The sequence below is a fragment of the Vulpes lagopus genome, chromosome X (genome assembly GCF_018345385.1).
Source record: "Vulpes lagopus strain Blue_001 chromosome X, ASM1834538v1, whole genome shotgun sequence".
Lineage (NCBI taxonomy): Eukaryota > Metazoa > Chordata > Mammalia > Carnivora > Canidae > Vulpes > Vulpes lagopus.
Genome location: NC_054848.1, coordinates 50,401,277 through 50,428,933, shown reverse-complemented (window position 1 = coordinate 50,428,933; position 27,657 = coordinate 50,401,277). Strand labels below are relative to the sequence as shown.

Sequence of the window (27,657 nt, the reverse complement as noted above, 5' to 3'; positions counted from 1 at the left end):
GTAGACTGTGAGCATTGCCAAACCTAGAAATAGACTGCTGGTGAACTTACAGTCACTTTGGGGCCTGTGAAGAGAAGCAATTAAGCTCCTTAGTAAGCCTAATGCCTCTCTCTTGCTGATCACAAATATGTACCAATTGAAAGTCATTGAAAAGTTCAACCTAATAGAGCATACCACTACCAGGTGAATGGGTGAGTACACTAGATATTAAGCTTAGCTTTCCCTTTAAAAAATAAACAGGATCCCTGGGTGGCTCAACGGTTTAGTGCCTGCCTCCCTCCCAGGGCGTGATCCTGGAGTCCCAGGATCGAGTCCCACATCAGGCTCCCTGCATGGAGCCTGCTTCTCTCTCTCAAATAAATAAAATATTTAAAGAAATAAATAATAGAATCCTAATGAGCACACTTGCCACCAAAGAGGTAGAGCTATTGGAGAAAGTGATTCAAAGAGCTTTCTGAATATGAGATATGGGAGTGTATATCCCTCATGCAACTTTACCCACGGTCTTGCTAATTATTTAAGGCTTAATTTGTAGAAAGCTCTTTCATACACTTAATCTCTTAAAATCTGAAGCCCACAGGCACCAACTCCCAAGACTGTTCATTTGCATAGGTGTATCACGCAGAAGTTGACTGCCGAATATTGTACAGGTCAGCAATGTTGATCTCTCCTCCCAGGCCCACCAAAAAGGAAAATAGCCCTATATTGGAGAGAGAAAACTCATCCCAAAGGTCACCCCCCTCAAACCTCTGAGTCTTGTGGAAGAAACTCAAAATAAACACAGCCTGGGAGACCAAAGACCAGAGAGACCTATTGGTTCCATGGAAAGTCAAGTCAATATCCTAGCAGGGGGAAGAATTGCTTCACTCACCCTGAACCTCCAATCCCAGGCAGGGGAGGGAAGAGGTGCTCATGTGACTTGTGCTGAAATAGGGAAGGAAGGAGAATGTGAGATGGGGCTGGGAGTCCAAGTGAGAGATACAGAGGAGGAAGGGAACTGAGTAGGCACAGACGCTGGCAGCCATCAGAAGTCTAAGCAACTTTGATATCAGGAGTCTAGAAGAAAGGACAAAAGGGATTCTGGCTGTGATGGGGCTCTTACTGGGCCTCCTGTTCCTGGGCCACCTAACAGTGGTTACCTATGGTAAGGCAGCAGAAGGGGACTGGTTACCACTGCTGGCATGGGAAAAAGGCTGGGGGGTTGGAACTGAATGGCTACTGAGGAAAGTCTATTTCTGCTGAATAGGCGAGTGTTCTCACATAGTGCTGCAGATTCTTTCAGCTTTGAGTAGGTGAAGACTGCTGAAGAAGCCAGGAGGTAAGTTTGGGAAAAAATGAAAAGGATCCTCTCTTGAAAAACATCCACATGATTTTCTAGTACTTGCATATCTCTGGGACATTAAGAAGGTGCCCAATGCCACCCAAATCCCTCCTCCATTTTCTTTCACCTGAAATTCTATAGTTATACCTTAACCCCTCTGTCTCCAGGTCTTGATGCTTGTTAAGATGCATAACCTTCAAAGAAGGAATGTTATCTAATAGCTAGATTGGACCTTAAAATTGACCTAAACCCACTCTTCACTCTTATGAACAGTGCTCAAAATATCTGTTCACATATGTCCAGTGACTGAGAATTGGCCACTTTTCCAGACTATGTAGTCTATACAAGGGCAGTTCCAAATGTTAAGAAGTTCTTCCTTGTATTTAACTAAATTCATTTCCTTGTGGCTTCTATCCTAAGTCTGCAGCTGTGTTCCTTAGAGACACATAGAACATATCTACTCCCTCGATGCTGTGACAACCCTTTAGAGTTCTGAGGGCAGACATCATGTCCCCTTGATTCATCTCTTCTCCAAGATAAACAAGCCCTAACTCCTTCAACTGGTCTTCACAAGGCTTGTTTCTTACTACCTCCTGGGGAAACTCACTTCCGTGTGAATATGGACCAGTTTTTCCAGGCTACCTTTGAGAAATTAATGCTGGATATATATCCTAAAAGAGGTCTGACTATCCCATAGAAACATTATGTCCTTGGGTATTTCTCCATCTTCTTTTATATCCATGAGAATTGAGATAGATTTTTAGGTAGCTAAGCCTAAGTAATAGCTAAGTGAGACCCAAGAACACCCAAAGGTGTTCTTGCTGAATCTCTGCTTGTTCCATATCTTTAAAGGGAGAGGCCAGATGTATGTTAGCTTGGTGTCTCCTATGTGATAAGAACTCAGCTTTTCATAGCTGACTCAAATTGTGCTACTCTATCTGTGACCAATCAAATTCTAGAACCTAAAGGTAAAAGGGATATTAAATTAAGTCTCCTGGGAGGGAAAAACTGGGCTCCAGGCCACAGAGAATTAGTGGCAGAGCTACTTCTACTAAATAATAGTGCTTTCTTTAACAGATAAAATATTTTCATTCTCTAACATGTTTAGAGTACCCCTTTTTATTTTCTCCAAATCTGTTAGCTTGAGCTAATGCATACAGAGACAGGACTGGGACTCAGGGTAACATCCTGTACATGTTAAAGGTAAATCGTGTGTGTTTACATGTGAGTGCTCTCATGTATATTGTTCCCTCCTCAGCCTGTGAAGTCCTCTAGACCTGGAAGCAGGTCTTCCTTCTGTGTGGAGTGTTCAACACTATAGACCTGAAGCTCTGGACAAACTGAATGACCATTAACACATTCCCTCTCCTTGGATCTCAGTGTTTCTAGGCTATTTTTACAGTGAGGAGGTCAGCTTGGCTGGCCTCAAAGGATCCTGCCAGCTGAGCAGCACTTTAGAACTGTAGATTCACTTCTACAAAGCTTCTAGGGGCCAGAATCAGCTGCTAGGTCAAAGACACATGTTGAAATAATCATAATAAAAATAAATTATTTTTAAAAATATAAACATAAATCATAATAAAAAATAAATTTTTATTTTATAAACATTGTAAATATTTTATTAACATCTATTATCTAAGCTAATATTCTATCCAGGAGTCAACCCAAGAGAGGGAGAGAGGCCAGACATGGAGATGTGGGATTCTGGGAAGAGCTCACTTTATGTTATGGTGAGAAGAGGAGGATTTAAAAAGGGACCCAGACTTGGCTCTATAAATGGGCCTTTGCCCAGAAAGCCTTTCCTTTCTTTGTAACTGTTACATAGGCCCCAGATTTTGCTTTTCCAAGTCCAGTTCCTATAACCAGAATGGGCTTCAGTACTGTCACCTCTTTCTCAAATTAAATTATTTTTCAGTAAAGACCCTTGAGTCGATGCCTAGCCCTGGTTTTCCTCCTGTGGAGGAAATCAATTTGAAGAAAATCAATTTTTCCCTGAGAAAGGAGAGCAAGGTCTGGGAAAGGCTTTTCAGAAAGTAGCCAGCAAATAGGGATTTTTTCCTAGGAAGTTAGGTGGATATTATCCTAGAATAACATCCTTTAAGCCATGTCAAGTAGGCCCAAGTAAGGGGTTACTAGTTTCAGTTGTGGCTATTAGATGAATAAGGTAAGAAGGCAGTGTAGCATCTTTATTCTAGGCCTCTAGGCCAAGCTCAGGTCCTGCTTTCTATGACTTTGGATAATCATGTTTCTCTCTCAGCTTGTCTATATGTATTATGGAGGAAAGCAACTAAAAGCTTTTGCAGCTCTGCCATTCTAGAAGTCTTGAAATTCTGTATTTCCTGGTACCTCAAGCCCTGTTACACCAAATATCTCAAAATTTAGTGTTTTCTTGGATCTATAATGGGCAGAATATTCCCCCAGGAGGTGAGGTTTTCCTGAAATAGATTTTCCCTACCCAGTCTTCCAGGAAAAATAGGTGTATTGCTTAATTTCACCAACATTTCATATTGGCTTTCAAGCCAGCCCTGTTGCTATAGATACGGGCTACTCTGTCCTTTTTAACTGCCTTATAATCCAACGATGGCCTATTTCCTCCTCATAACTTCGGAGGTTCCCTCAGGTCAGTGAGGGTAGCTGTTTACCTTCTCATGTGCTAACTTCTCCTTCAGGTCATCATTAGAGCTGACAAAGATCTAATCCAATCTAATCAATCTGTCCACTCTGGGGAAGACATATAGGGGACTTCTATAATATAAGAAGAATCAATACAAGTTTCTTTTGAAGGTATGAGACAGAACTGGCATTTATCCAGCACTTACTGAATGCCAGCCATTATTCTATGTGCTTTCACAGCTATAAGCTCATTTGATCGTCAAAATAACCCTCCATGGAAGGCTTATTATTACCTCCATTTTATTGATGACCTGAAGCTCAGATAGGTTTAGCAATTTACTCAAGGTTGCACAGAGATGTGGTGACACAGGTCACATGTTAAGACAAACCTTGGACTTTTATTGGTGTTATTCTTCTTACTAAATCATGTAGTCTTTTGCTATTTTCCTGATCTCGCTAGGTGCTACTCTTCAGTGTTTCCCTAGTCTCTCTGAGAACCGCAAGGATAGTTGGAAGGTGTAAGTCAATTATACTGAGGTTACCTTCACTTTGGAGATCAGAGTACAAGGTCTTTGTGTGTGTGATGCCCTGTGCCTACCCTACACTTCCTCTTTGTGATACCAATGAAGCAAGAGGAGGAAGAAGAGAAAACAAGGAAAAGAAGGAGGAAGAATAGAAGCTAGATGGAAGAAAGGGTTGAAGGAAGGAAAGAAGGTAGGAGAGGGGAAGAAAAAAATAAAAGGGGAAAAAACAGGTAATTCTTATAAATCTGGTTACTAACCCTGTCCCATACCCCTATTCTGGAATGTAGGGGAAAGAGTCAACCCTGACCTACTTTTAGAAGTGACTTTCAAGACTGAAAAATTGAGACTGGCTATTTACAATCTTGACAGACCAGAGTGGACTATATAAGAATCCCCAGGAAGTTTCCAGAGAAGGTTATACAAGCAGTTCCCCCAAGGTCAGAGAGAAGACATACAAACACATAACAAAGGCATTTTCAGCTGTTCCAGATGTCCTCACAACAGATTGCTGCCTTTTTGTCGGGAAAAGAGTGTGAGAATGCTTTTCAGAGGAGGGGCAGCAGATTTGGGAGAGCTGGAAGAAGATTAGTAAGAAAGAGCACATTAAAAAAAAGAGCACATTAAACCAAAAGGCTTAAATGGTTTTCATGGGGCTTAAGGCTGGTATGTGTGTGCTTGCAAGTGACACGTATGTGTTCATGATGATGATAATCCATGTCTGTATGCATATGGTGGTCTGGACCAGCAATAGAACAGTAAAACTCACTAACATCTGGTGAAAGTTCACCACCACCTAGAAAATAAAATTATTTAACTTCCATTTCCATTGTAGTCTTTAAGCACTGAACCATCTAGAAGTGGAAGGGACCTTAAAGAGTAATGCTGTCCAAGACCTAAACAAAGCCCACCACTTCTCCCAGACCACTTAGTCTATCAATAAACAGCTCTGATTAATTATAAAGTTCATTGTTAGGGCAAACCAAAATCTTCCCCTATCGCACTCCCATTTGTGGGTCAGAGTTCTGCTCCCTGCTCAATTTGAAACACTCCAGAAACTATGTGGTGGATTTAACAACATGGTCTCATGTTTATTTACTCTTTTTACTCAACACTTTTACCTTGGCCAAAATATGCTGGTAATGTTTTAAGAATCTCTGATGAGGACACAGGCTAGTGTGGCCACATCAGTGGTACTTAGTATTTGGCAATAAATTCCAAGAGCAAGAATCCCCCCATCCTATTATCTGTTTGACTGAAGCCTGGGAATATTGGGCTACATAACAGGCATTTATTCAGTAACATCTTACATTTTGAACCTCCTTCTTCTAGGACAGATATAAAGAAATTGTCTACATACAATCCCTCACTCCTGGTTAAAGTTAAATAAAACACAAAATCCTCAAAATAAGAGCTTATGAATGAAAATTTCTAGTAGGAAATGATGGCTCTGTCACACCCCCAATTCCTCTCCCCTATTCTTCCCTCCCCAGCACACTAATGAGAAATCTCCTATTGGTCCTACTACCATCCTTACCACAGCCAGCTCTAGGATTTTATTCAGACCTTTTTCCTCTTCAGACATTTTCCTCTCCATTCTTCCTCAGGATGGAATTTTCCAATATACATTTGGTGAAACCTAAAAGAAACCAAAAGTGAAATACAGAAAGAGATGTCAGAAAAAAAGGTCAAGTTTACAAAGTGCAGATTTCAAATTCAACAATAACTAATGATTTTTGTTAAACATTTCACACAAATTTCCACCCTCAGAATTGCCCTTTGTCTGTGTCCTTCCTTCCTTCCAAAGAAGAGCTTAGCGTTAGGGATCCAAATACTGAGACTTTCTGAGGGAGCAATAGGAAATGAGCAGGGAATATGGCCCTTTCTTTCTTAGCTCTGCAGTCCCCACATTTCTCCAGGTATATAATTACATAGTAAAATATCCCAGATACAACTATTCAACATTTGCTCCTATGCTTCCTTTGAAAAACATTGAAAGTTCTTTTTTATAGACTTACAGAATTTCAGGGTTTGAAGAAAGCTTAGAGATCATTCCTTTCATACTCTCTACATTATAGATTAATAAAATGGGTCCTCATGGTGGAAAGTGACTTATCCAGCGTCATCTCAAAGCAAGGCAGTGACAGGAAAGGAATTTGAAACTGTCAAGAGCCAAACAGTGCTGGGAGATTTCCTTCTGAGGACTGTTTCTGATTGATGGGAAGGCTGGCAGAGAATAAAAGGGAACATGGAATCTGAAAATATGATGGAAGGAAATTTGAGAGGTGTCTCAGAAGCCTCTTGAAGTCCTCCACTGCCATCCTAGGTCCCAGGTGGGTGTGCCATCTATGTCTGCTTTCTTCCTCCTCTTCAGGCCATCCCATCCTAGAAGCACCTGAAAGTGTGACAGGGCCTTGGAAGGGGGATGTGAATATTCCCTGCACCTATGGTCCTCTGCAAGGCTACACTCAAGTCATGGTAAAGTGGCTAGTACAGCGTGGCTGGGACCCAGTCACCATCTTCCTACGTGATTCCTCTGGAGACCATATCCAGCTAGCAAAGTACCGAGGCCGCCTGCAAGTGAATCACGAGGTTCCAGGAGATGTGTCCCTCCAACTGAATACCCTGGAAATGGATGACCGGAGCCACTACACGTGTGAAGTCACTTGGCAGACCCCTAGTGGCAACCAAGTGGTGAGAGATAAGATCATCGATCTACGCATCCAGAAAGGTATGTCACTGTGAGAGTAGGAAAGCACTGATAGACAAAGACCAAATAGAAGACTCTAATCCTAGAAAACCTCTAGAAACCCAGATAATTTTGTTCACTTTTACACAGGCTTTTTCCAGTCATATGTGTTAATCAGGAAATGTGGAAAGGCAGAGGGTCCCTCAGGGTCATCACTCTCATAGTATAATTTAAGAAATGTTGGGAAGGGTTTCTGGCTTTTAAATCTCTACCCCTTCAAGTGTCCCAGAAATTTTAGCATCCACACCCTGGTTGCGCTCCTTGGACTCTGGTTCTTGAAAGTCATAAAAATGAGTATATCTATCTAATCAGGATATTAGAGGGTAAATAGATACTGACAAAGAAGCTCTGGGGAAAGGGATACTGGGTTTAGCCAAGATACATTTTGCTGATTTGACAATTTTGTGAAAACCCTGGTCCTGGTAATCCCTGATAATCCAAAACTACTGCCAACAACCCAAAATCTCTGTCCACTAAAGCCTAAAGAAACCTCTCTCTCTCTCTCTCTCTCTCTCTCTCTCTCTCTCTCTCTCTCTCTATATATATATATATATATATATATATATATATATATATATATATATATCTCAATTGATTTTTAACTCTGGATTATCCAAAATGTTGATAACACAAAACAGTACCTAATATTCCAAAGGAAGCTATTTTTATTTACATTATCCTATTTCTTACTCCCCTCCTAAATAAGTAGCCCTTTTTATTGTCCTTTGCAGATATATAATTATCTCTATACCTAGCAAGGATGACTCAGCCTTGTCTTCACATATCCTTATAACTTCCCAGAGCCTCTGCTTTTGTCTTCCATTTGCAGTCTCTGTTTCCAAACCCACAGTGACGACTGGCAGTGGCTATGGCTTCACAGTGCCCCTGGGAATGAGGATTAGCCTTCAATGCCAGGCTTGGGGTTCTCCTCCCATCAGTTATGTTTGGTACAAGGAACAGAACAACAATCAAGAGCCTATCAAAGTAGCAGTGTTGAGTACTCTACTCTTCAAGCATGCTATGGTGGCTGACTCTGGCTCCTATTTCTGTGCTGCCAAAGGCCGGGTAGGCTCTGAGCAGCGCAGCAACATTGTGAAGTTTGTGGTCAAAGGTGAGCAACCCTTTCTTTTGGTGATCCTTGCAATGGACCATCTTGTACTGAAGATACCTTGTACAGAGAAGAGAGTTTGTATGTGTGGAGATAGAGGGTGTCCTGGGTTGCACAATCACAAAGAAAGAAAAATTCTGGACTGATGATAATAAGGCTGGAGACAATGCCTGTCATGTTGTAGGTTAAGAAGATAAAGACAGTAAAGGGGAAAGTGACATTCACTAATTAAATCATATTTGCCAGATACAGTTCACAAGAATTTAACACGCATTTTGTAATTGAATCCCGTATCTATCTCATGAGATAGCTATAATTACTCTCATTCTACAGAAGAAACTGAAAATCAGAAAGGGACATTTATTTGCCCAGGAGCTCACAGTTAGGAAGTTCAAGTTGGAACTTGCACACAGATAACATACTCTTTCCATTATGTCTGATTGTCTCTTATGGTTGAATCTTATTTATTTGTTTGTTGTCTTTTTTTTTAATATAGTTGACACACAGTGTTATATTAGTTTCAGGTAGACAACATAGTGATTTGACAAGTTTATACATTATTCTGTGTTCACCACAAGTGTAGCTGCAATTATATCACTATTACAATGTCATTGACTATGTTCCTTTTACTGTGCCTTTTAAACTTCTTTTATTCCCTAACTGGAAGCCTGTATCTCTCATGTCTCCTCACACATCCACTCTGGCAAAAATCAGTTTGTTCTCTGCATTAATGGGTCTGATTCTACTTTTTGTTTATTCATTTCTTTGGCCCGATATGGTCTTTTTATGTATGTATGTATGTATGTATGTATGTATGTATGTATGTATGAGAGAGACAGAGAAAGCACTAGCAGGAGAAGGACAGAGGCTGAGGGAGAGGGACAAGGAGACTCCTCGCTGAGTAGAGAGCCTGATCCAGGGATTGATTCCAGGATCCCAAGACTATGACCTGAGCTGAAGTCAGACATTCAACCAACTGAGCCATCTAGGCACCCCAGTATTTGCCTTTCTTAGTTTGACATATTTCACTTAGCTTAATACCCTCTAGGTTCATCCATTTTGTCTCAAATGACATAAATTTATCCTCTTTTATGGCTGTGTAATATACAGATATTATATCACACGTAATATATATCACACCTTCCTTATCCTTTTGTCTATCGATGGACACTTAAGTTGCTTTTATATCATGGCTAATGTAAATAATGCTGCAATAAACATAGAGGTATACATATCTTTTCAACTTAGTGTTTTGATTTTCTGTGAGTAAATTCCTAAAGTCAGAATTATTGGATCATATAGTATTTATATTTTTAATTTTTTTGAAAACTTCCACATTGTTTTACATAGTGGCTCTACCAGTTTGCATTCTCACCAATAGTGTATGAAGTGATTTCTCCACATCTTCACCAATACTTGTTATGGCTTGTATTTTTTATTTTAACCATTCTGACAGGTATAAGGTGATATGTCATTGCTTTTTGTTTGTTTTGTTCAGTGAGGATTTTTTATTGTTATTTTATTGTTTGTGTTTAGTTTTGCTTCGTGAAATAAAAACCCAGATATCTACATAGTTTCCTTAATACCACCCCCCCCATCTTCTTCTTAAAGTCAAATGAAAGTTCTGGTTGAAGTCGCAATGAACATTGGCTTTGGTAAATCAATCTGGCTATTTCATACAGCATTATCCTGGGATTACTACAAACTATGTACATAAAGGCTGCAGGCTGAGGTTTAATTGAACAGCCCAGCAGTGATATAACTAAATGAATTTTGTTGCCTTCCAAGAGATCACCCTGGAAGGGAAGACATTTATTCCAACAAGGCTGCCATTTCCCAAAATACGTTGGGAACTAACTGCTTTTAAGTACTTATCCTAAGAGCCACCTGAAAATTGCTATCCTCAGAATATAGCACTGTTTAAGGAAAATGACCATGCTGGCTGTATTTAGAATAGGAAACTAATGTTAGTTTGAGACTTCTAATTTTATCTAGAAGGATTTCTTTCCCGAAGTTGAGTTGTAATGCATATGTGTGTGCTGTACGGTTTGGTCTACTAATTGGAGGAACAAGGGCAATCTCACTGTTAAGGAATTATATGGTCCAATTCTCTGAGAGTTGACAATATGGTCAAGCAGAGAGAACATTGCATGGCCAGAAAGTCCAAATCTCTGAGAGTTGACAATATGGTCAAGCAGAGAGAACATTGCATGGCCAGAAAGTCCAAGAATTTTATACTTCATAGAGATAAGTTGAAAATTCTCACCTTTCTGTGAATTAGTTCCTAGCCCATTTGGGAAAGACCTTGCTTACAACCAATCAACTTGCCTATTCCTTATCAAAGTTTATGCTTACAGACAACATAGCTGTTAGGCAGTGTTTAACAATGCCCCCTACTGATGAAAAAGGAAACAGGCTCAAAGAAGGCCTTGTACACTTCCCTGCTCTCCGAGACTTCTTTCTTCTATACCTCAAACTGGCTCCATGATTCTGGTTCCCTGTATCATCTCTGACTATGTAGCTCTGAGCTGTCATCCCTTTGTCTCATCCTTTACGCAGTGCCTCAGTTCTGGGAAGGCCCTGTATGCTTTGCCCTTTTTCACACTCATGGACTGCTAAGCATTCCTGATAAAACAAACACACAAAATAGCAGAGATGAAACTGATACCACTTTAATTTCATGCTGTATAATGTGAATTGCCCATCCTTGTGCTATTTACCAGTTTTCTTATTTTTGTCCCATTCCTGATAGCAGGAGTTCAGAACATTTTCACTTTATTTTGGGCCTCCAGACCTACTCTCATAACATGAAGTTACATCCTCCTTCTTTGAGAATATCCAGAGACACATGAGTTGTGACTTTTTTTTTGTATTTTTTTATTGGAGTTCGATTTGCCAACATATAGCATAACACCGAGTGCTCATCTCATCAAGTGCCCCCATCACTGCCCATCACCTAGTCACCCCATCCGCCTTTCCACCTCCCTTTGCACTACCCCTTGTTCATTTCCCAGAGTTAGGAATCTCTCATCTTCTGTCACCCTTACTGATATTTTCCACTCATTTTCTCTCCTTTCCCCTTTATTCCCTATCACTATTTTTTATATTCCCCAAATGAATGAGACCATATAATGTTTGTCCTTCACTGATTGACTTACTTCACTCAGCATAATACCCTCCACTTCTATCCACGTTGAAGCAAATGGTGGGTATTTGCGATTTCTAATGGCTTCTAATGGCTGAGTAATATTCCATTGTATCTATCTATCTATTTATCTATCTATCTATCTATCTATCTATCTATCTATCTATCTATCATCTATCATCATCATAATCATCTATTTATCTATCATCTATATATCTATCTATAGAAAGATATATAGATGATATAAATAGATATATAGATAGATATAGATGATATAGATATCTAACAATACGTAAGATAGATAGAGCATAGATAGATAGATAGATAGATCTCACATCTTTTTTATAATAAATTTATTTTTTATTGGTGTTCAATTTGCCAACACACAGAATAACACTCAGTGCTCATCCCATCAAGTGCCCCCCTCAGTGCCCGTCACCCATTCACCCCCACCCTCCGCCCTCCTCCCCTTCAACCACCCCTAGTTCATTTCCCAGAGTTAAGAGTCTTTATGCTCTGTCTCCTTTCTGATATTTCCTACCCATTTCTTCTCCCATCCCTTCTATTCCCTTTCACTATTATTTATATTCCCCAAATGAATGAGAACATACACTGTTTGTCCTTCTCCGATTGACTTATTTCACTCAGCATAATACCCTCCAGTTCCATCCACGTTGAAGCAAATGGTGAGTATTTGTCATTTCTAATGGCTGAGTAATATTCCATTGTATGCATAAACCACATCTTCTTTATCCATTCATCTTTTGATGGACACCGAGGCTCCTTCCACAGTTTGGCTATTGTGGACATTGCTGCTATAAACATTGGGGTGCAGGTGTCCAGCGGTTTCACTGCATCTGTATCTTTGGGGTAAATCCCCAGCAGTGCAATTGCTGGGTCATAGAGTAGTTCTATATTTCACTCTTTGAGGAACCTCCACAGTTTTCCAGAGTGGCTGCACCAGTTCACATTCCCACCAACAGTGTAAGAGGGTTCCCCTTTCTCCACATCCTCTCCAACATTTGTGGTTTCTTGCCTTGTTAATTTTCCCCATTATCACTGGTGTGAGGTGGTATCTCATTGTGGTTTTGATTTGTATTTCCCTGATGGCAAGTGATGTGGAACATTTTCTCATGTGCTTGTTGGCCATGTCTATGCCTTCCTCTGTGAAATTTCTGTTCATGTCTTTTGCCCATTTCATGATTGCATTGTTTGATTCTTTGCTGTTGAGTTTAATAAGTTCTTTATAGATCTTGATACTAGCTGTTTATCTCTCATTTGCAAATATCTTCTCCCATTCTGTAGGTTGTCTTTTAGTTTTGTTGACTATTTCTTTTGCTGTGCAGCAGCTTTTTATCTTGATGAAGTCCCAATAATTCATTTTTGTTTTTGTTTCCCATGCCTTCATAGATGTATCTTGCAATAAGTTGCTGTGGCCAAGTTCAAAAAGGGTATTGCCTGTGTTCTCCTCTAGGATTTTGATGGATTGGATTCTTGTCTCACATTTAGATCTTTCATCCATTTTGAGTTTATCTTTGTGTATGTTGTAAGGGAATGGCCTAGTTTCATTCTGCTACACATGGCTGTCCAATTTTCCCAGCACCATTTATTGACGAGACTGTCCTTTTTCCAGTGGATAGTCTTTCCTACTTTATCGAATATTAGTTGACCATGGAGTTGAGGGCCCATTTCTGGGTTCTCTATTCTATTCCATTAATCTATGCATCTGTTTTTGTGCAGTACCATACTGCCTTGATGATCACAGCATTGTAGTACAACTTGAAATCCAACATTGTGATGCCCCCAGCTCTGGTTTTCTTTTTCAATATTCCCCTGGCTATTCAGGGTCTTTTCTGATTCCACACAAATCTTAAGATGATTAGTTCCAGCTCTCTGAAGAAAGCCCATGGTGTTTTGATTGGGATCGCATTAAATGTGTAAATTTCCCTGGGTAACATTGACATTTTCACAATATTAATTCTTCCAATCCATGAGCATGGAATATTTTTCCATCTCCTTGTGTCTTCCTCAATTTCTTTCAGAAGTGTTCTGTAGTTTTTAGGGTATAGATGCTTAACCTCTTTGGTTAGGTTTATTGCTAGGTATCTTATGCTTTTGGGGGCAATTGTCAATGGGATTGACTCCTTCATTTCTCCTTCTTCAGTCTCATTGTTAATGTATAGAAATGCCACTGATTTTTGAGCATTGGTTTTGTATCCTGCCACACTGCCGAATTGCTGTATGAGTTCTAGCCATCTTGGGGTGGAGTCTTTTGGGTTTTCTGTGCACAGTATCATGTCATCTGCAAAGAGGGAGAGTTTGACTTCTTCTTTGCCAATTTGAATGCCTTTTATTTCTTTTAGTTGCTTGATTGCTGAGGCTAGGACTTCTAGTACTATGTTGAATAGCAGTGGTGAGAGTTGACATCCCTGTCTTTTTCCTGATCTTAGGGGAAAGGCTCTCAGTGTTTCTCCATTGAGAATGATATTTGCTGTGGGCTTTCCGTAGATGGCTTTTAAGATGTTGAGGAATGTTCCCTCTATCCCTATACTCTGAAGAGTTTTGATCAGGAATAGATGCTGTGTTTTGTCAAAAGCTTTCTCTGCATCTATTCAGAGGATCATATGTTTCTTGTTTTTTCTCCTGTTGATATGATTTATTCCACGAGTGTGGAACCAGCTTTGCATCCCGGGGATAAATCCCACTTTGTTATGGTGAATAATCTTCTTAATGTACTGTTGGATCCTATTGGCTAGTATCTTGTTGAGAGTTTTTGCATCTGTGTTCATCAGGGATGTTGCTCTATAATTCTCCTTTTTGGTTGGGTCTTTGGTTTTGGACTCAAGGTGATGCTGGCCTCATAAAACATGTTTGGAAGTGTTCTATCCCTTTCTAACCTTCGGAACAGCTTTAGTAGAACAGGTATTGTTTTTTCTTTAAATGTTTGATAGAATTCCCCTGAGAAGCCTTCTGGCCCTGGTCTTTTGTGTCTTGGGATCTTTTTGATGACTGCTTCCATTTCCTGCCTGGTTATTGGCCTATTCATGTTTTCTATTTCTTCCTTTTCCAGTTTTTGTAGTTTGTGGTTTTCCAGAAATGTGTCAATTTTTTCTAGATTGCCTAATTTATTGGCATATGGCTGCTTATAATATGTTTTTAAAATCATTTGTGTTTCCTTGGTATTGGTTGTGATCTCTCCTTTTTCATTCGTGATTTTATTAATTACAGTCTTTTCTCTTTTGTTTTTAATAAGGCTGGCTAATGGTTTATCTATCTTATTAATTCTTTCAAAGAACCAACTCCTGGTTTTGTTGATCACAGTAGTGAATATTATCAACTACCCTCTCTGCCTTGACATTTCCCTACCTATTCCTTCTTGGCTCAGAGTTAAGATATGACTTTCTTCTCTCCACAGCAAACCCTCCACCTGTGCTTTTCACCTCAGCTAATCTAACTCCCTGCCCCACTTAGTAGTCTATACTTAAGCCTAATATGTATGTATGTATGTATGTAGGTAGGTAGGTATTATAATATTTATGTATTTAAGTCTAATATACATATGTGTAAATAACATCTGCCACTGCATTTCTCTCCGATGATCACTACCAATGTTCTGAAAAGGTTTCCATGTGATGTCCCTCTTAATTCACTACAACAACTTTGTAAACTGGAGTCATCACTGGTCTCTAAATCACCAAAGCTCAAGATTTCTTCATTCACCCCCATCCTCCTCAACATCAAGGTAGCAGTTGACATTTCTTACTCCTCAAGGATCTTTCAACCTATACTATCAATATCACCATTCCATCTTGGTTCTCCTAAAACCTATCTGACTTATCCTTCTCAGGCCCCTTTGCTGGCTTTTCCTTACTTTATCTCTTTGACCATAAGTGTTGTCATAGACTTATTTTGAAGTTTTGGCAATATCTATGACTCTCTCCTCTCCTTTACCTTTCATATAATCATCAATATCAACAAGTGCTGTGAATTTAACTACTAAATCAGCTCTCTTATTAAGCTCTGTCTTTCTTTTCCCATATTCTCATAGTTTCATCATCTTTTTTTCCTGAGCAATTTAAATAGCCTTTTAAATAACTTCTCTATGTCCATTCATCCTCACCAAACCATCCACTTATTCAGCATTTATTGAGTATCTATTTTATGTCACAAGATATAAAATCCATGACTGGTTCTTGATGGTCTAGCAAAGTACTTGGAGCACAGGATGCACTTAATGAATATTTGTAAATGAATGAACAAAATAGGCCACTCCCTCACCTTCAAAATCCTCACCACACTGTTGTCAGAATTATTTTCCCTAAACTTACGTTGGGCAATTTTTATTCTTTCCTCAGAAACCTTCTGTTACTCCCCATGGATCCTTCTACCAAAAAACAAAGCCTAAACTCCCTTAGTCTGTCCCCAGGCTACCCATCCAGGCTTCGCTCTCCACATCTGTAACATAACATGCTGTTCTTCTTGTCTGCAATGTTCTTCTTTCTTAGCCTAAAGAAATTCTATAAGCCTTTCATTGACATCTTTTTAAAATTAGATATACTTTGCATACTACAACATTCAATGTATGCTGAATATATATATATATATATATTGCAAATATATATATATTATATATATATATATATATTAACGAATACAATTCAGTGGTTCAGATGGTCGTGCAAACATCACCATTATCTACTTCCAAAGTACATTAATCACTCCAAAAATAAACCCTACGCCCATTAAAGAGTCCTTCTCATCTCCCATTCCTCCAACCCCTAGAAATCACTAATCTACTTTCTGTCTCTACAGATTTATCTATGATGAGTGTTTGAATTGATAGAACCATACGATATGTGACTTTTTGTGTCTGGTTTCTTTTACTTAGCAAAATGTTTTCAAACTTCATCCATATTGTAGTATGCATTCTTTTTATTGCTAAATAATATTTCATTGCATGGATATAGCATGTGTTATCATTCACTCATCAGTTGATGGGAATTTGTATTATTTCTACTTTTTAGCTATTATGAATAACATTATTATTAGCAATCATGTAAAAATATTCATGTGATTTTTTTTCCAATTCCCTTAAGTATATGACTAAGAATGGAATTGCTGGGTCATACAGTCACTCTATGTTTAACTTTTTGAGTAACTGCCAAACTCTTCTCCAAAGTGGCTGCACTATTTTACATTCTTATCAGCAATATATGAGGGTTGCAATTTCTCCACATTTCCATAAACGTAGTTTCTATTGTATTTGAAATTATAGCAAACTACATGAGTGTGAAATAGTATCACATCATGGTTGCAGTTTCCATGTCCCTAATCACTAACGATGCTGAGTATCTTATCCTTTGCTTATTGGTCATTTATATGCCTTCTTCGGAAAACAGCTTATTCAAATACTTTGCACATTGTTTTTGTTGAAGTGTATTTGACATACAATATTATATTAATTTCAGATGTACAACATGGTAATTCTTTTTTTTATCTTCATTTTTTTAAATAATAAATTTATTTTTTATTGGTGTTCAATTGCCAACATACAGAAAAACACCCAGTTTTCATCCCGTCAAGTGCCCCCTCAGTGCCCGTCACCCATTCACTCCTACCTCCCACCCTCCTCCCCTTCCACCACCCCTAGTTCGTTTCCCAGAGTTAGGAGTCTTCATGTTCTGTCTCCCTTTCTGATATTTCCTACCCATTTCTTCTCCCTTCCCTTCTATTCCCTTTCACTATTATTTGTATTCCCCAAATGAATGAGACCATATAATGTTTGTCCTTCTCCGATTGACTTATTTCACTCAGCATAATACCCTCCAGTTCCATCCATGTTGAAGCAAATGGCAACATGGTAATTCAACATTATGCAGTGATCCCCATGATAAATCTAGCTACCATCTGTTACCATATAAAGTTGTTAAATATTATTAACTATAGTTCCCATGCTATACATTGTATCCTTGTATCTCATTTTATAATTGGAAGTTTGCATATTTTAAAATCTGATTATTTGCCTTTGTAATTGTTGAGTTTAAGAGTTTTTTAATATAATCTGAATACTAGATTATTTTCAGAGTATTATTTGAAAATATTTTATCCCCTTCTGTAGGTCGCTTTTCACTTTCTTGATAGTGTCCTTTGATGTGCAAAAGTTTTTAATTTTGATGAAGTCCAACTTATATATTTTTTTAATTTGATGTTTGTGATTTTAGTGTCATATCTAAGAATCTACTACCAAACCCAAGGTCATAAATATTTACTACTATGCTTTCTTTAAAGAAGTTTATAGTTTTAGCTAGTATTTAGGTCTTTGATCAATTTTGAACTAATTTTTTGTATATAGCATGAGATAGGGGCCCACTTTCATTATTTTATTAACTGGTTGTCCCAGCATTATTAGTTGAATAAACTGTGCTTTCCCACTGAATGGTCTTAGTGGTCTTGTCAAATATTAATGACCAAAGATATACAGATTTATTTCTGGACTCTCAATTGTATTATATGGTCTATATATCTATATTTATACCAGTAGCACATTATTTGATCTCCATAACTTTGTAGTAAGTTTTGAAATTGATAAGTGAGTCTTCCAATTTTGTTTTTCTTTTTCAAGAATTTTTTGGCTGTTGAGAATCTGTGGCAATTCCATATGGATCTATATTGATCCATTTAGGATCAACTTTTCCATTTCTGTAAATAGTTAATTGAGATTTTGTTATGATTGAATTGATTCTACAGATTTGGACAGTAATTACCACTTTAACAATATTAAATCTTTCAATTCATGAGATGTTTTACCAGTTATTCAAATCTTCACTCAACAGTGTCTTGTAGTTTTCAGTACACAAGTCTTGTACTCCTCTCCTCTAGTTAAATTTGTTTCTGAGTAACTTACTATTCTTGATGCCAGTATAATAGAATTGTTTTCTTAATTTCATTTTTCTTGGATAGTTTATTGCTAGTGTACAGAAATACAACTAATGTATGTATGTTGTCCCTAAATCCCAAAACTTTGATAAACTATTTTGTTAGCTCTAATAATTGTGTTATGAATTCTTTTTTTTTTTTTTTTTTAATTTATTTATGATAGTCACAGAGAGAGAGAGAGAGGCAGAGACACAGGCGGAGGGAGAAGCAGGCTCCATGCACCGGGAGCCCGATGTGGGATTCGATCCCGGGTCTCCAGGATCGCGCCCTGGGCCAAAGGCAGGCGCCAAACCGCTGCGCCACCCAGGGATCCTGTGTTATGAATTCTTTAGGATTTTCTATATATGATTATGTTATCTGAAAATGTAAATAATTGTATTCTTTCTTTCCAATATGGATGCTTTTCTTTTCTGGTATAATTTCACTGGACAGCACCTACAATACAATGGTAAATAAGCATGGTGAGATTGGACATTATTGTCTTGTTTTTGATCTTACAGGAAAAGCATTCAGTCTTTTACCATTAAGTATGGTATTAACTGTGTGTTTTTTTAATTTATTTTTTTATTGGTGTTCAATTTGCCAACATATAGAATAACACCCAGTGCTCATCCTAGCAAATGCCCCCCCAGTGCCCATCACCCAGTCACCCCCACCCCCCACCCACCTCCCTTTCCACCACCAGCATAATACCCTCCAGTTCCATCCACGTTGAAGCAAATGGTGAGTATTTGTCGTTTCTAATGGCTGAGTAATATTCCATTGTATACATAGACCACATCTTTTTTATCCATTCATCTTTCGATGGACACCAAGGCTCCTTCCACAGTTTGGGTATTGTGGACATTGTGTGGGGTTTTTTGTAAATATTCTTATCAAGTTGAGATAGTTGTTTCTATTACTAGTTTATTGATTTTCTTAATAATTAAAGAACATTGGATTATGTCAAGTGCATTTTCTGTGTCTATTAAGATGATTGTATATCCTCTATTCAATTAACAGAATGTATTGCATTAACTTATATTCTTATGTTAAACAAATCTTTCCTTCCTTGGATAAACCCTAGTGGTCATGTTGCATAATCCTTTTAATATGCTGCTGGATTTGATATGCTTGTATTTTACTAAGTAGTTTTACATTTATATTCAGAAGAAATATTGATTCTTTTTTAAGATTTTATTTGTTTATTCATGAAAGACACACACACAGAGGCAGGGACATAGGCAGAGGTAGAGGCAGGCATTCTGAGGGGAGCCTGATGCAGGACTCCATCCCAGGACCCCAGGATCAGGACCTGACCCAAAAGCAGATGCTCAACCACTGAGCCACCAATGTTCCCTAGAAATACTGGTTCTTAGTTTTTTTTTTCCATGTTTTTTTTCTGCTTTTGTATCAAGGTAATACTGGTCTCATATATGAAGTTGAGAAGTGCTACCTCACCTATTTTTTTAAAGAATTGGTTAAGAATGAGCATCTTTAAATCTTTGGTAGAATTCACCAGCGAAGCCACCTGGGCCTAGCTTTTACTTTATGGGAAGGTATTTGATTAGAGGTCCAATCTTTTTACTTGTTAAAATTCTGCCTATTCAGGTTATCTATCTCTTCTTTAGTCTGTTTCAGTAGTTTGTAAGTTTCTAGTCATTTGTGTATTACATCTTAACTAATTCATTGTCTTACAGTTGTTCATAGTATCCCCTTATAATTATTTTTTACTTCTATAAAGTAAGTAGTAATGTCTCTTTTTTTCATTAAAGATTTTAGCAACTTAAGTCGTCTCTCTCTTTTCTAGGTTGGTCTGTCCAAAGGCTTGTCGATTGTGTTGATCATTTCTAATAACCAAATTTTGATTTTGTTGATTTTTCTCTATTAATTTATATTTACTATTTCATTTATCTCTACTAAATCTGTATTTTCTTCCTTCTGATTGTTCCCTGTTTAGTTTGCTTTCTTCTTTATAATTTTCCTTCTTTTTTAAATTTTTTATTGGAGTTCAATTTGCCAACATTTAACATAACACCCAGTGCTCATCCCGCCAAGTGCCCCCCTCAGTGCCCATCACCCAGTCACCCCAACCCCCCACCCACCTCCCTTTCCACTACCCCTTGTCCATTTCCCAGAGTTAGGTGTCTCTCATGTTTTGTCACCCTCACTGATATTTCACTCATTTTCTCTCCTTTCCCTTATTTCCTTTCACTAATTTTTATATTCCTCAAATGAATGAGACCATATAATGCTTGTCCTTTTCTGATTGACTTATTTGGAGGGTATTATGATGAGTGAAATATAGTTTTCTTTTTAAGTTGGAAGATCATATTATTGACTTGAGAGCTTTCTTATTTTTTGATGTAGGTATTTACATATATTATTTTTTTCTTTGATTAATGCTTTCACTGCTTTCAATAAGTTTCAACATATGGTGTTTTCATTTTTTATCATCTCAAAGTGTTTTCTAATTTCCTAATGGTTTTTAAAATTTAATCCACTGGTTAATTGGGAATGTGTCATTTAATTTCTACATATTTGTGATTTTCTCTAATTTTCATTTGTTAAGTATTTTTTAAATTTCATTTCATTATGGTTGGAGAAAATACTTTTCATTATCTTAATTGTTTTAGATTTACTCAGCCTTAATTTGTGGCTTAACATGATCTATTCCAGATAATGTTCCATATGTACTTGAGAAGCATGTGTATTCTGCTGTTGTGTGAAGTGTTCTGTGTATGTCAGTTAGGTCTATTTAGTTAACAGTATTGTTCAAGTCTTCAATTTCCTTGTTGGTCTTTAGTCTATTTTTTAAATCCATAATTGAAACTAAAGTACTGAAATCTCAAACTATTATTGTTGAATTTTTTATTTCTCTCTAAAATTCTGTCAGTTTCTACTTCATGTATTTTGGGGCTCTTTTTGTAGAAGCATATATGATTATAATTGTAACATCTTCTTGATGGATTGACTTTATAAATGTCCTTTATCTCTGATAACAATTTTTGTCATTAAGTTTATTTTGTTGGATATTCCTAAAGCTACCCCAGCTTTTTTTTTTTTTTTTAGGTACTGTTTCCATGGCATATCTTCTTCCATCCTTTTACTTTCAAACCATTTAGGTGTTTGAATCCTAAATACAATGGTAATGAGTTAGATTGTTTTCCTTTCATGAAAGTTCACCTTTTTAACTTTTTAAAATTTGAGTACAGTTGGCACGCAATATTACATTAGCTTCAGGTGTACAACATAGTGATCTAACACCTCTATATGTTATGCTATGCTCACCACAAGTGTAGCTCCTATATTCCAACACACAATGCCATTGAAATATTATTAACTATATTCCCTACCTTGTATCTTTTATTATCATGAGTTATTCTTTCCATAATTAGAAGCCTCTATCTCCCACTCCCTTTCACCCACTTTGTCCTTCCCCCAACTCCCTTTCCCTTTGGCAACCATCAGTTTGTTCTCTGTATGTATAGGTCTGATTCTACCTTTTACTTGTTCATTTATTTTTTAGATTCCACATCATTCTGTTTCTTATTCACTCTGACAATCTCTGCTTTTAAATTTGATAATTTAATCTGTTCATATTTAATATAATTGCTGATAAAATAGGATTTATGTCTGCCCATTTATTTCATATATATATATATATATATATATATATATATATATATATTCTTTTTATTTTATTTTTTAAAGTTTTAATTTGAATTCCAGTCAGTTAACATACAGTATAATATTAGTTTCAGGTATACAAAATAGTGATTCAACACCTCCACAAAACACCTGGTGCCCATCACAAGTGAACTCATTAATCCCCATCACCTATTTAATCCACACCCCCATCCACTTCCCTTCTGGTTAGCTCTCTATGGTTAAGTTTATTTTATATATATCTTCTTTATCTTATTCCTCTCTTGCTCTATTACTAATATCTTTGATGTTAAATAGATATTATTTAATGCACCCTGTAATTCCCATGTTTTTTCTACAATATATTTATATTTCTAGGTGGTTACCATTAATTCTTAATTTGCAACAATCTACTTTGTATTCATATCATCTTAATTTCAATAATATATAAAAAATTTGCTTCTATATAACTTCATCTCCCATCCTTTATGCTGTTATTGTAACAAATTATATCTTTATATAGTATAATCACATCAACATTACTGCTTTATGTAGTTGTCATTTATTTTTTTCCTTTCAATTTTTAATTTAAATTCTAGTTAATCTATAATATGGTAAAATTGGTTTGGTTTCAGGTGTAGAATTTAGTGATTCATCACTTACATATAAGACTGAGTTCTGAGCACAAGTGCTCTCCTTAATACTATCACCTATTTAGCCAATCCCCCACAAAACTCCTTCAATCAACCCTCAGTTTGTTCTCTATAGTTAAGACTCTCTTATGGTTTTCTTCTCTCTCTCTTTTTTTGTACATCCCATATGTTCATCTGTTTGTTTATTAAAATCCACATATGAGTGAAATCATATGGTATTTGTCTTTGTATGACTGACTTATTTCACTCAGCATAATACATTATGGCTTCATCCACGTCATTGAAAATGGCAAGATTTCATTCTTTTGAAGGCTAAGTAATATTCCGGTGATAGATAGATAGATAGATAGATAGATAGATAGATTTATATATATATTTATATATATATTTATATCTATATATATCTATATATAGATAAAATATAGATATATATAGATAAAATAATTTGTATTGACTATATCTATATCTCTTATCTATATCTATCTATATATATATATATATATATATATATATTCTTTATCCATTCATCAGTCAATGGAAAGTTGAGCTCTTTCCATTATAAACATTTGGCTGTTGTTGATAATGCTGCTATAAACATTAGGAAGGATGTACTCCTTCAAATCTGTATTCTTGTATCCTTTCGGTAGATACCTAGTAGTGCAATTACTGGATCATAGGGTACTTATATTTTTAACCTATAGAAAAAGCTCCGTACTCCTTTACAAGAGTGGCTGCACCAGTTTGCATCGCCATTACCAGTCTAACACCTTTCATCCTTGCCAACATATGCTGTTTCTTGTGTTGTTAATTTTAGCCATTCTGACAAGTATAAGGTGGTATCTCAACATGGTTTTGATTTATATTTTCCTCATGATGAGTGATATTAGTATCTTCTCTTGTGTGAGTTAGCCATCTGAATGTCTTCTTTGGAAAAATGTTCATTCATGTCTTCTGCCCATTTCTTAACTGGATTATTTGTTTTTGGGTGTTGAGTAATAAGTTCTTTAGAGATTCTGGATACTAACCCTTTATCATTGGCAAATATATTCTCCCATTCCATAGGCAGCCTTTTAGTCTTGTGGATCATTTCCTTTGTGATACAGCAGGTTTTTATCTTTATGAAATCCTAATAGCTCATTTTTCCTTGTTTTCTTTGCCTCCAGAGACAAGTGTACTAAGTTGCTATGGCCGAAGTAAAAGAGGTTGCTGCCTGTGTTCTCTAGGATTTTGATGCTTTCCTGTCTCACATTTAGGTCTTCCATCTATTTTGAATTTATGGTTGCGTGTGGTGTAAGAAATTGGTTCACTTTCATTTTTCTGCATGTTGCTGTCCAGTTTTCCAACACCATTTGTTGAAGAGATTGTCCTTTCCATTCGATATTCTTTCCCGCTTCCTCAAAAATTGATTGACTATATTGTTCTGGGTTCATTTTTGGATTTTCTATCTTATTCCATTGATCTATGTGTCTGTGTGACAATATGTGTCATATTGCCTTGATGACTACAGCTTTGTAATATAGCTTAATGTCTGGAATTATGGTGCCTCAAGCACTGTTCTTATTTTTCAGGATTGAAAAAAAATAATGCTTTGGTTATTCCAGGTCTTTGTGGTTCCATACAAATTTTAGGGAAACTGTAGTCTGTGAAAAATGCTATTGCTATTTTGATAGGGATTACATTAAATGTGTAGATTTCATTGAGTATTACAGACATTTAAAATGTTTACCCTTCCAATCCATGAGTATGGAATGTTTTTCCATTTCTTTGTGCCCTATTAATATTCATTCATCAGTGTTTTAGAAGTTTCAGGGTACAGATCTTTTACCTCTTTGGTTAGGTTTATTCCTAGGTATCTTATGGTTTTTGGTGCAATGGTAAATGGGATAGATTCCTTGATTTCTTTTTCTGGGGGATCCCTGGGTGGCTCAGCAGTTTGGCTCCTGTCTTCTGCCCAGGATGTGATCCTGGGGTCCTGGGATCGAGTCCCATATTGGGCTCCCTGCTTGGAGCATGCTTCTCCCTCTGCTTGTGTCTCTGCCTCTCTCTCTCTGTGTGTCTCTCATTAATAAATAAATAAATAAATAAATAAATCTTTTTTAAAAAAGTTGAATACGTCCTTGCTGATTTGGATTCTTTTTATTTCTCTATGTAGAGTGTCATGTCATTGGCAAAGAGGGAGAGTTTGACTACTTCTTTGCCAATTTGAATGCCTTTACTTTTTTTTGTTGTCTGATTGCTGAGGCTAGGACTTCTAGTACTATGTTGAATAGCAGTGGTGAGAGTGGACATCCCTGTCTTGTTCCTGATCTTAGGGGAAAGGCTCCTAGTGCTTCCCCATTGAGAATGATATTTGCTGTGGCCCTTTCGTAGATGGCTTTTAAGATGTTGAGGATTGTTCCCTCTATCCCTACACTCTGAGGAGTTTTGATCAGGAATGGATGCTGTCTTTTGTCAAATGATTTCTCTGCATCTATTGAAAGGATCATATGGTTCTTGGTTTTTCTCTTGCTGATATGATGAATCACATTGATTGTTTTACGAGTGTTGAACCAGCCTTGCATCCCGGGGATAAATCCTACTTGGTCAGGGTGAATAATCTTCTTAATGTACTCTTGTATCCTGTTGGCTAGTTTCTTATTAAGAATTTTTGCATCCATGTTCATCAGCGATATTGGTCTATATTTCTCCGTTTTGCTGGGGTCTTTGGTTTTGGAATTAAGGTGATGCTGGCCTCATAGAACGAGTTTGGAAGTACTCCATCTCTTTCTATCTTTCCAAACAGCATTAGTAGAATAGGTATGGTTTCTTCTTTAAACTTTTGATAGAATTCCCCAGGGAAGCCATCTGGCCCTGCAATTTTGTGTCTTAGGAGGTTTTTGATGACTACTTCAATTTCCTCCCTGGTTATTGGCCTGTTCAGCTTTTCTTTTTTTTCCAATTCCAGTTTTGGTAGTTTGTGGTTTTCCAGAAATGCGTACATTTCTTCTAAATTGCCTAATTTATTGGCGTATAGCTGTTTATAATATGTTTTTAAAATAATTTGTATTTACTTGGTGTTGGTAGTGATCTCTCCTTTCTCATTCATGATTTTATTAATTTGAGTCTTTTGTCTTTTGTTTTTAATAAGGCTGGCTAATGGTTTATCTATAGTATTAATTCTTTCAAAGAACCAACTCCTGGTTTTGTTGATCTCTTCCTCAGTTCTTCTGGTCTCTATTTCATTGAGTTCTGCTCAAATCTTTATTAACTTTCTTCTTCTGCTCGGTGTAGGATCTATTTGCTGTTTTTTTCTCTAGCTTCTTTAGGTGTAAGGTTAGCTTTTGAATTTGAGTTCTTTCCAGTTTTTGGGTGGATGCTTGTATTGTGATGTATTTTCCCCTCAGGACTGCTTTTGCTGCATCCCAAAGGTTTTGAACAGTTGTATCTTTATTCTCAGTAGTTTCCATGAATCTTTTTAATTCTTCCTTAATTTCCTGGTTGACCCTTTCATCTTTTAGTAGGATGGTCCTTAACTTCCATGTGTTTGAGGTCCTTCCAAACTTCTTGTTGTGATTTAGTTCTAATTTCAAGTCATTATGGTCTGAGAATACGCAGGGGATGATCCCAGTCTTTTGGTATCTGTTCAAGCCTGACTTGTGACCCAGTATGTGGTCTATTCGGGAGAAAGTTCCATGTGCACTTGAGAAGAATGTGTATTCAGTTGCGTTTAGATGTAAAGTTCTGTAGATATCTGTGAAATCCATCTGGTCCATTGTATCATTTAAATCTCTTGTTTATTGGGATCCCTGGGTGGCGCAGCAGTTTGGCGCCTGCCTTTGGCCCGGGGCACAATCCTGGAGACCCGGGTTCAAATCCCACATTGGGCTCCTGGTGCATGGAGTCTGCTTCTCCCTCTGCCTGTGTCATCGCCTTTCTCTCTCTCTCTCTCTCTCTCTCTCTCTCTCTCTCTCTCTCTGTCACTATCATAAATAAATTTTAAAAAATTAAAAAAATAAAAATAAATCTCTTGTTTCTTTAGAGATGTTGTGTTTAGAAGACCTATCGAGTGTAGAAAGCACTAGATTGAAGTCACCAAGTATAAGTGTATTATTATCTAAGTATGCCTTAACTTTGATTCTTAATTGATTGATATATTTTGCAGCTCCCATATTCGGGGCATATATATTGATGATTATTAGGTCCTCTTGTTGGATAGATCCTTTAAGTATGATATAGTGTCCCTCTTCGTCTCTCACTACAGTCTTCGGGGTAAATTTTAGTTTATCTGATATAAGGATGGCTACCCCTGCTTTCTTTTGAGGATCATTTGAATGGTAAATGGTTCTCCAACCTTTTATTTTCAGGCGGTAGGTGTCCTTTTGTCTAAAATGAGTCTCTTGTAGACAGAAAATAGATGGGTCCTGTTTTTTTTTTTATCCAGTCTGAAACCCTGAGCCTTTTGATGGGGTCCTTAAGCCCGTTCACGTTCAGAGTTACTACTGAAAGATATGAGTTTAGTGTCATCATGATATCTATTCAGTCCCTGTTTTTGTGGATTGTTCCATTGGACTTCTTCTTAAAGGGGAATTTTAAGAGTCCCCCTTAAAATTTCTTGCAGAGCTGGTTTGGAGGTCACATATTCTTTCAGTTCCTACCTGTCTTGGAAGCTCTTTATCTCTCTTTCCATTCTGAATGAGAGCCTTGCTGGATAAAGTATTCTTGGTTGCATGTTTTTCTCATTTAGGAACCTGAATATATCCTGCCAACCCTTTCTGGCCTGCCAGGTCTCTGTGGAGAAGTCTGCTGTTAATGTGATATTTCTCCCCATATAAGTTAGCGATCTCTTGTATCTTGCTGCTTTAAGGATCTTCTCTTTATCTTTGGAATTTGCAAGTTTCACTATTAAATGTCCATGTGTTGAATGGTTTGTATTGATTTTAGGGGGGGGAGATCTCTCTGTTTCCTGGATCTGAATGCCTGTTTCCCTTCCCAGATTAGGAAAGTT

At 37.3% G+C, this 27,657-nt stretch overlaps 1 protein-coding gene across 4 annotated transcripts in view; it reads left to right on the top strand.

Annotated features, from left to right (window-relative positions):
* Nucleotides 1-966: 966 nt before the first annotated feature.
* Nucleotides 967-27,657, top strand: part of VSIG4 (V-set and immunoglobulin domain containing 4) — a 43,496-nt gene continuing 16,805 nt past the window's right edge. For 3 of the 4 annotated variants that reach the window (XM_041740297.1, XM_041740296.1, XM_041740298.1), the window contains exons 1-3: nt 967-1,144; nt 6,830-7,186; nt 8,034-8,315. In XM_041740297.1, the coding sequence (XP_041596231.1) occupies nt 1,090-1,144; nt 6,830-7,186; nt 8,034-8,315 (694 nt within the window). In that variant the 5' untranslated portion in view covers nt 967-1,089. The remainder of the gene's footprint in view (nt 1,145-6,829; nt 7,187-8,033; nt 8,316-27,657) is intronic. The other variant, XM_041740299.1, reaches the window with a different exon arrangement.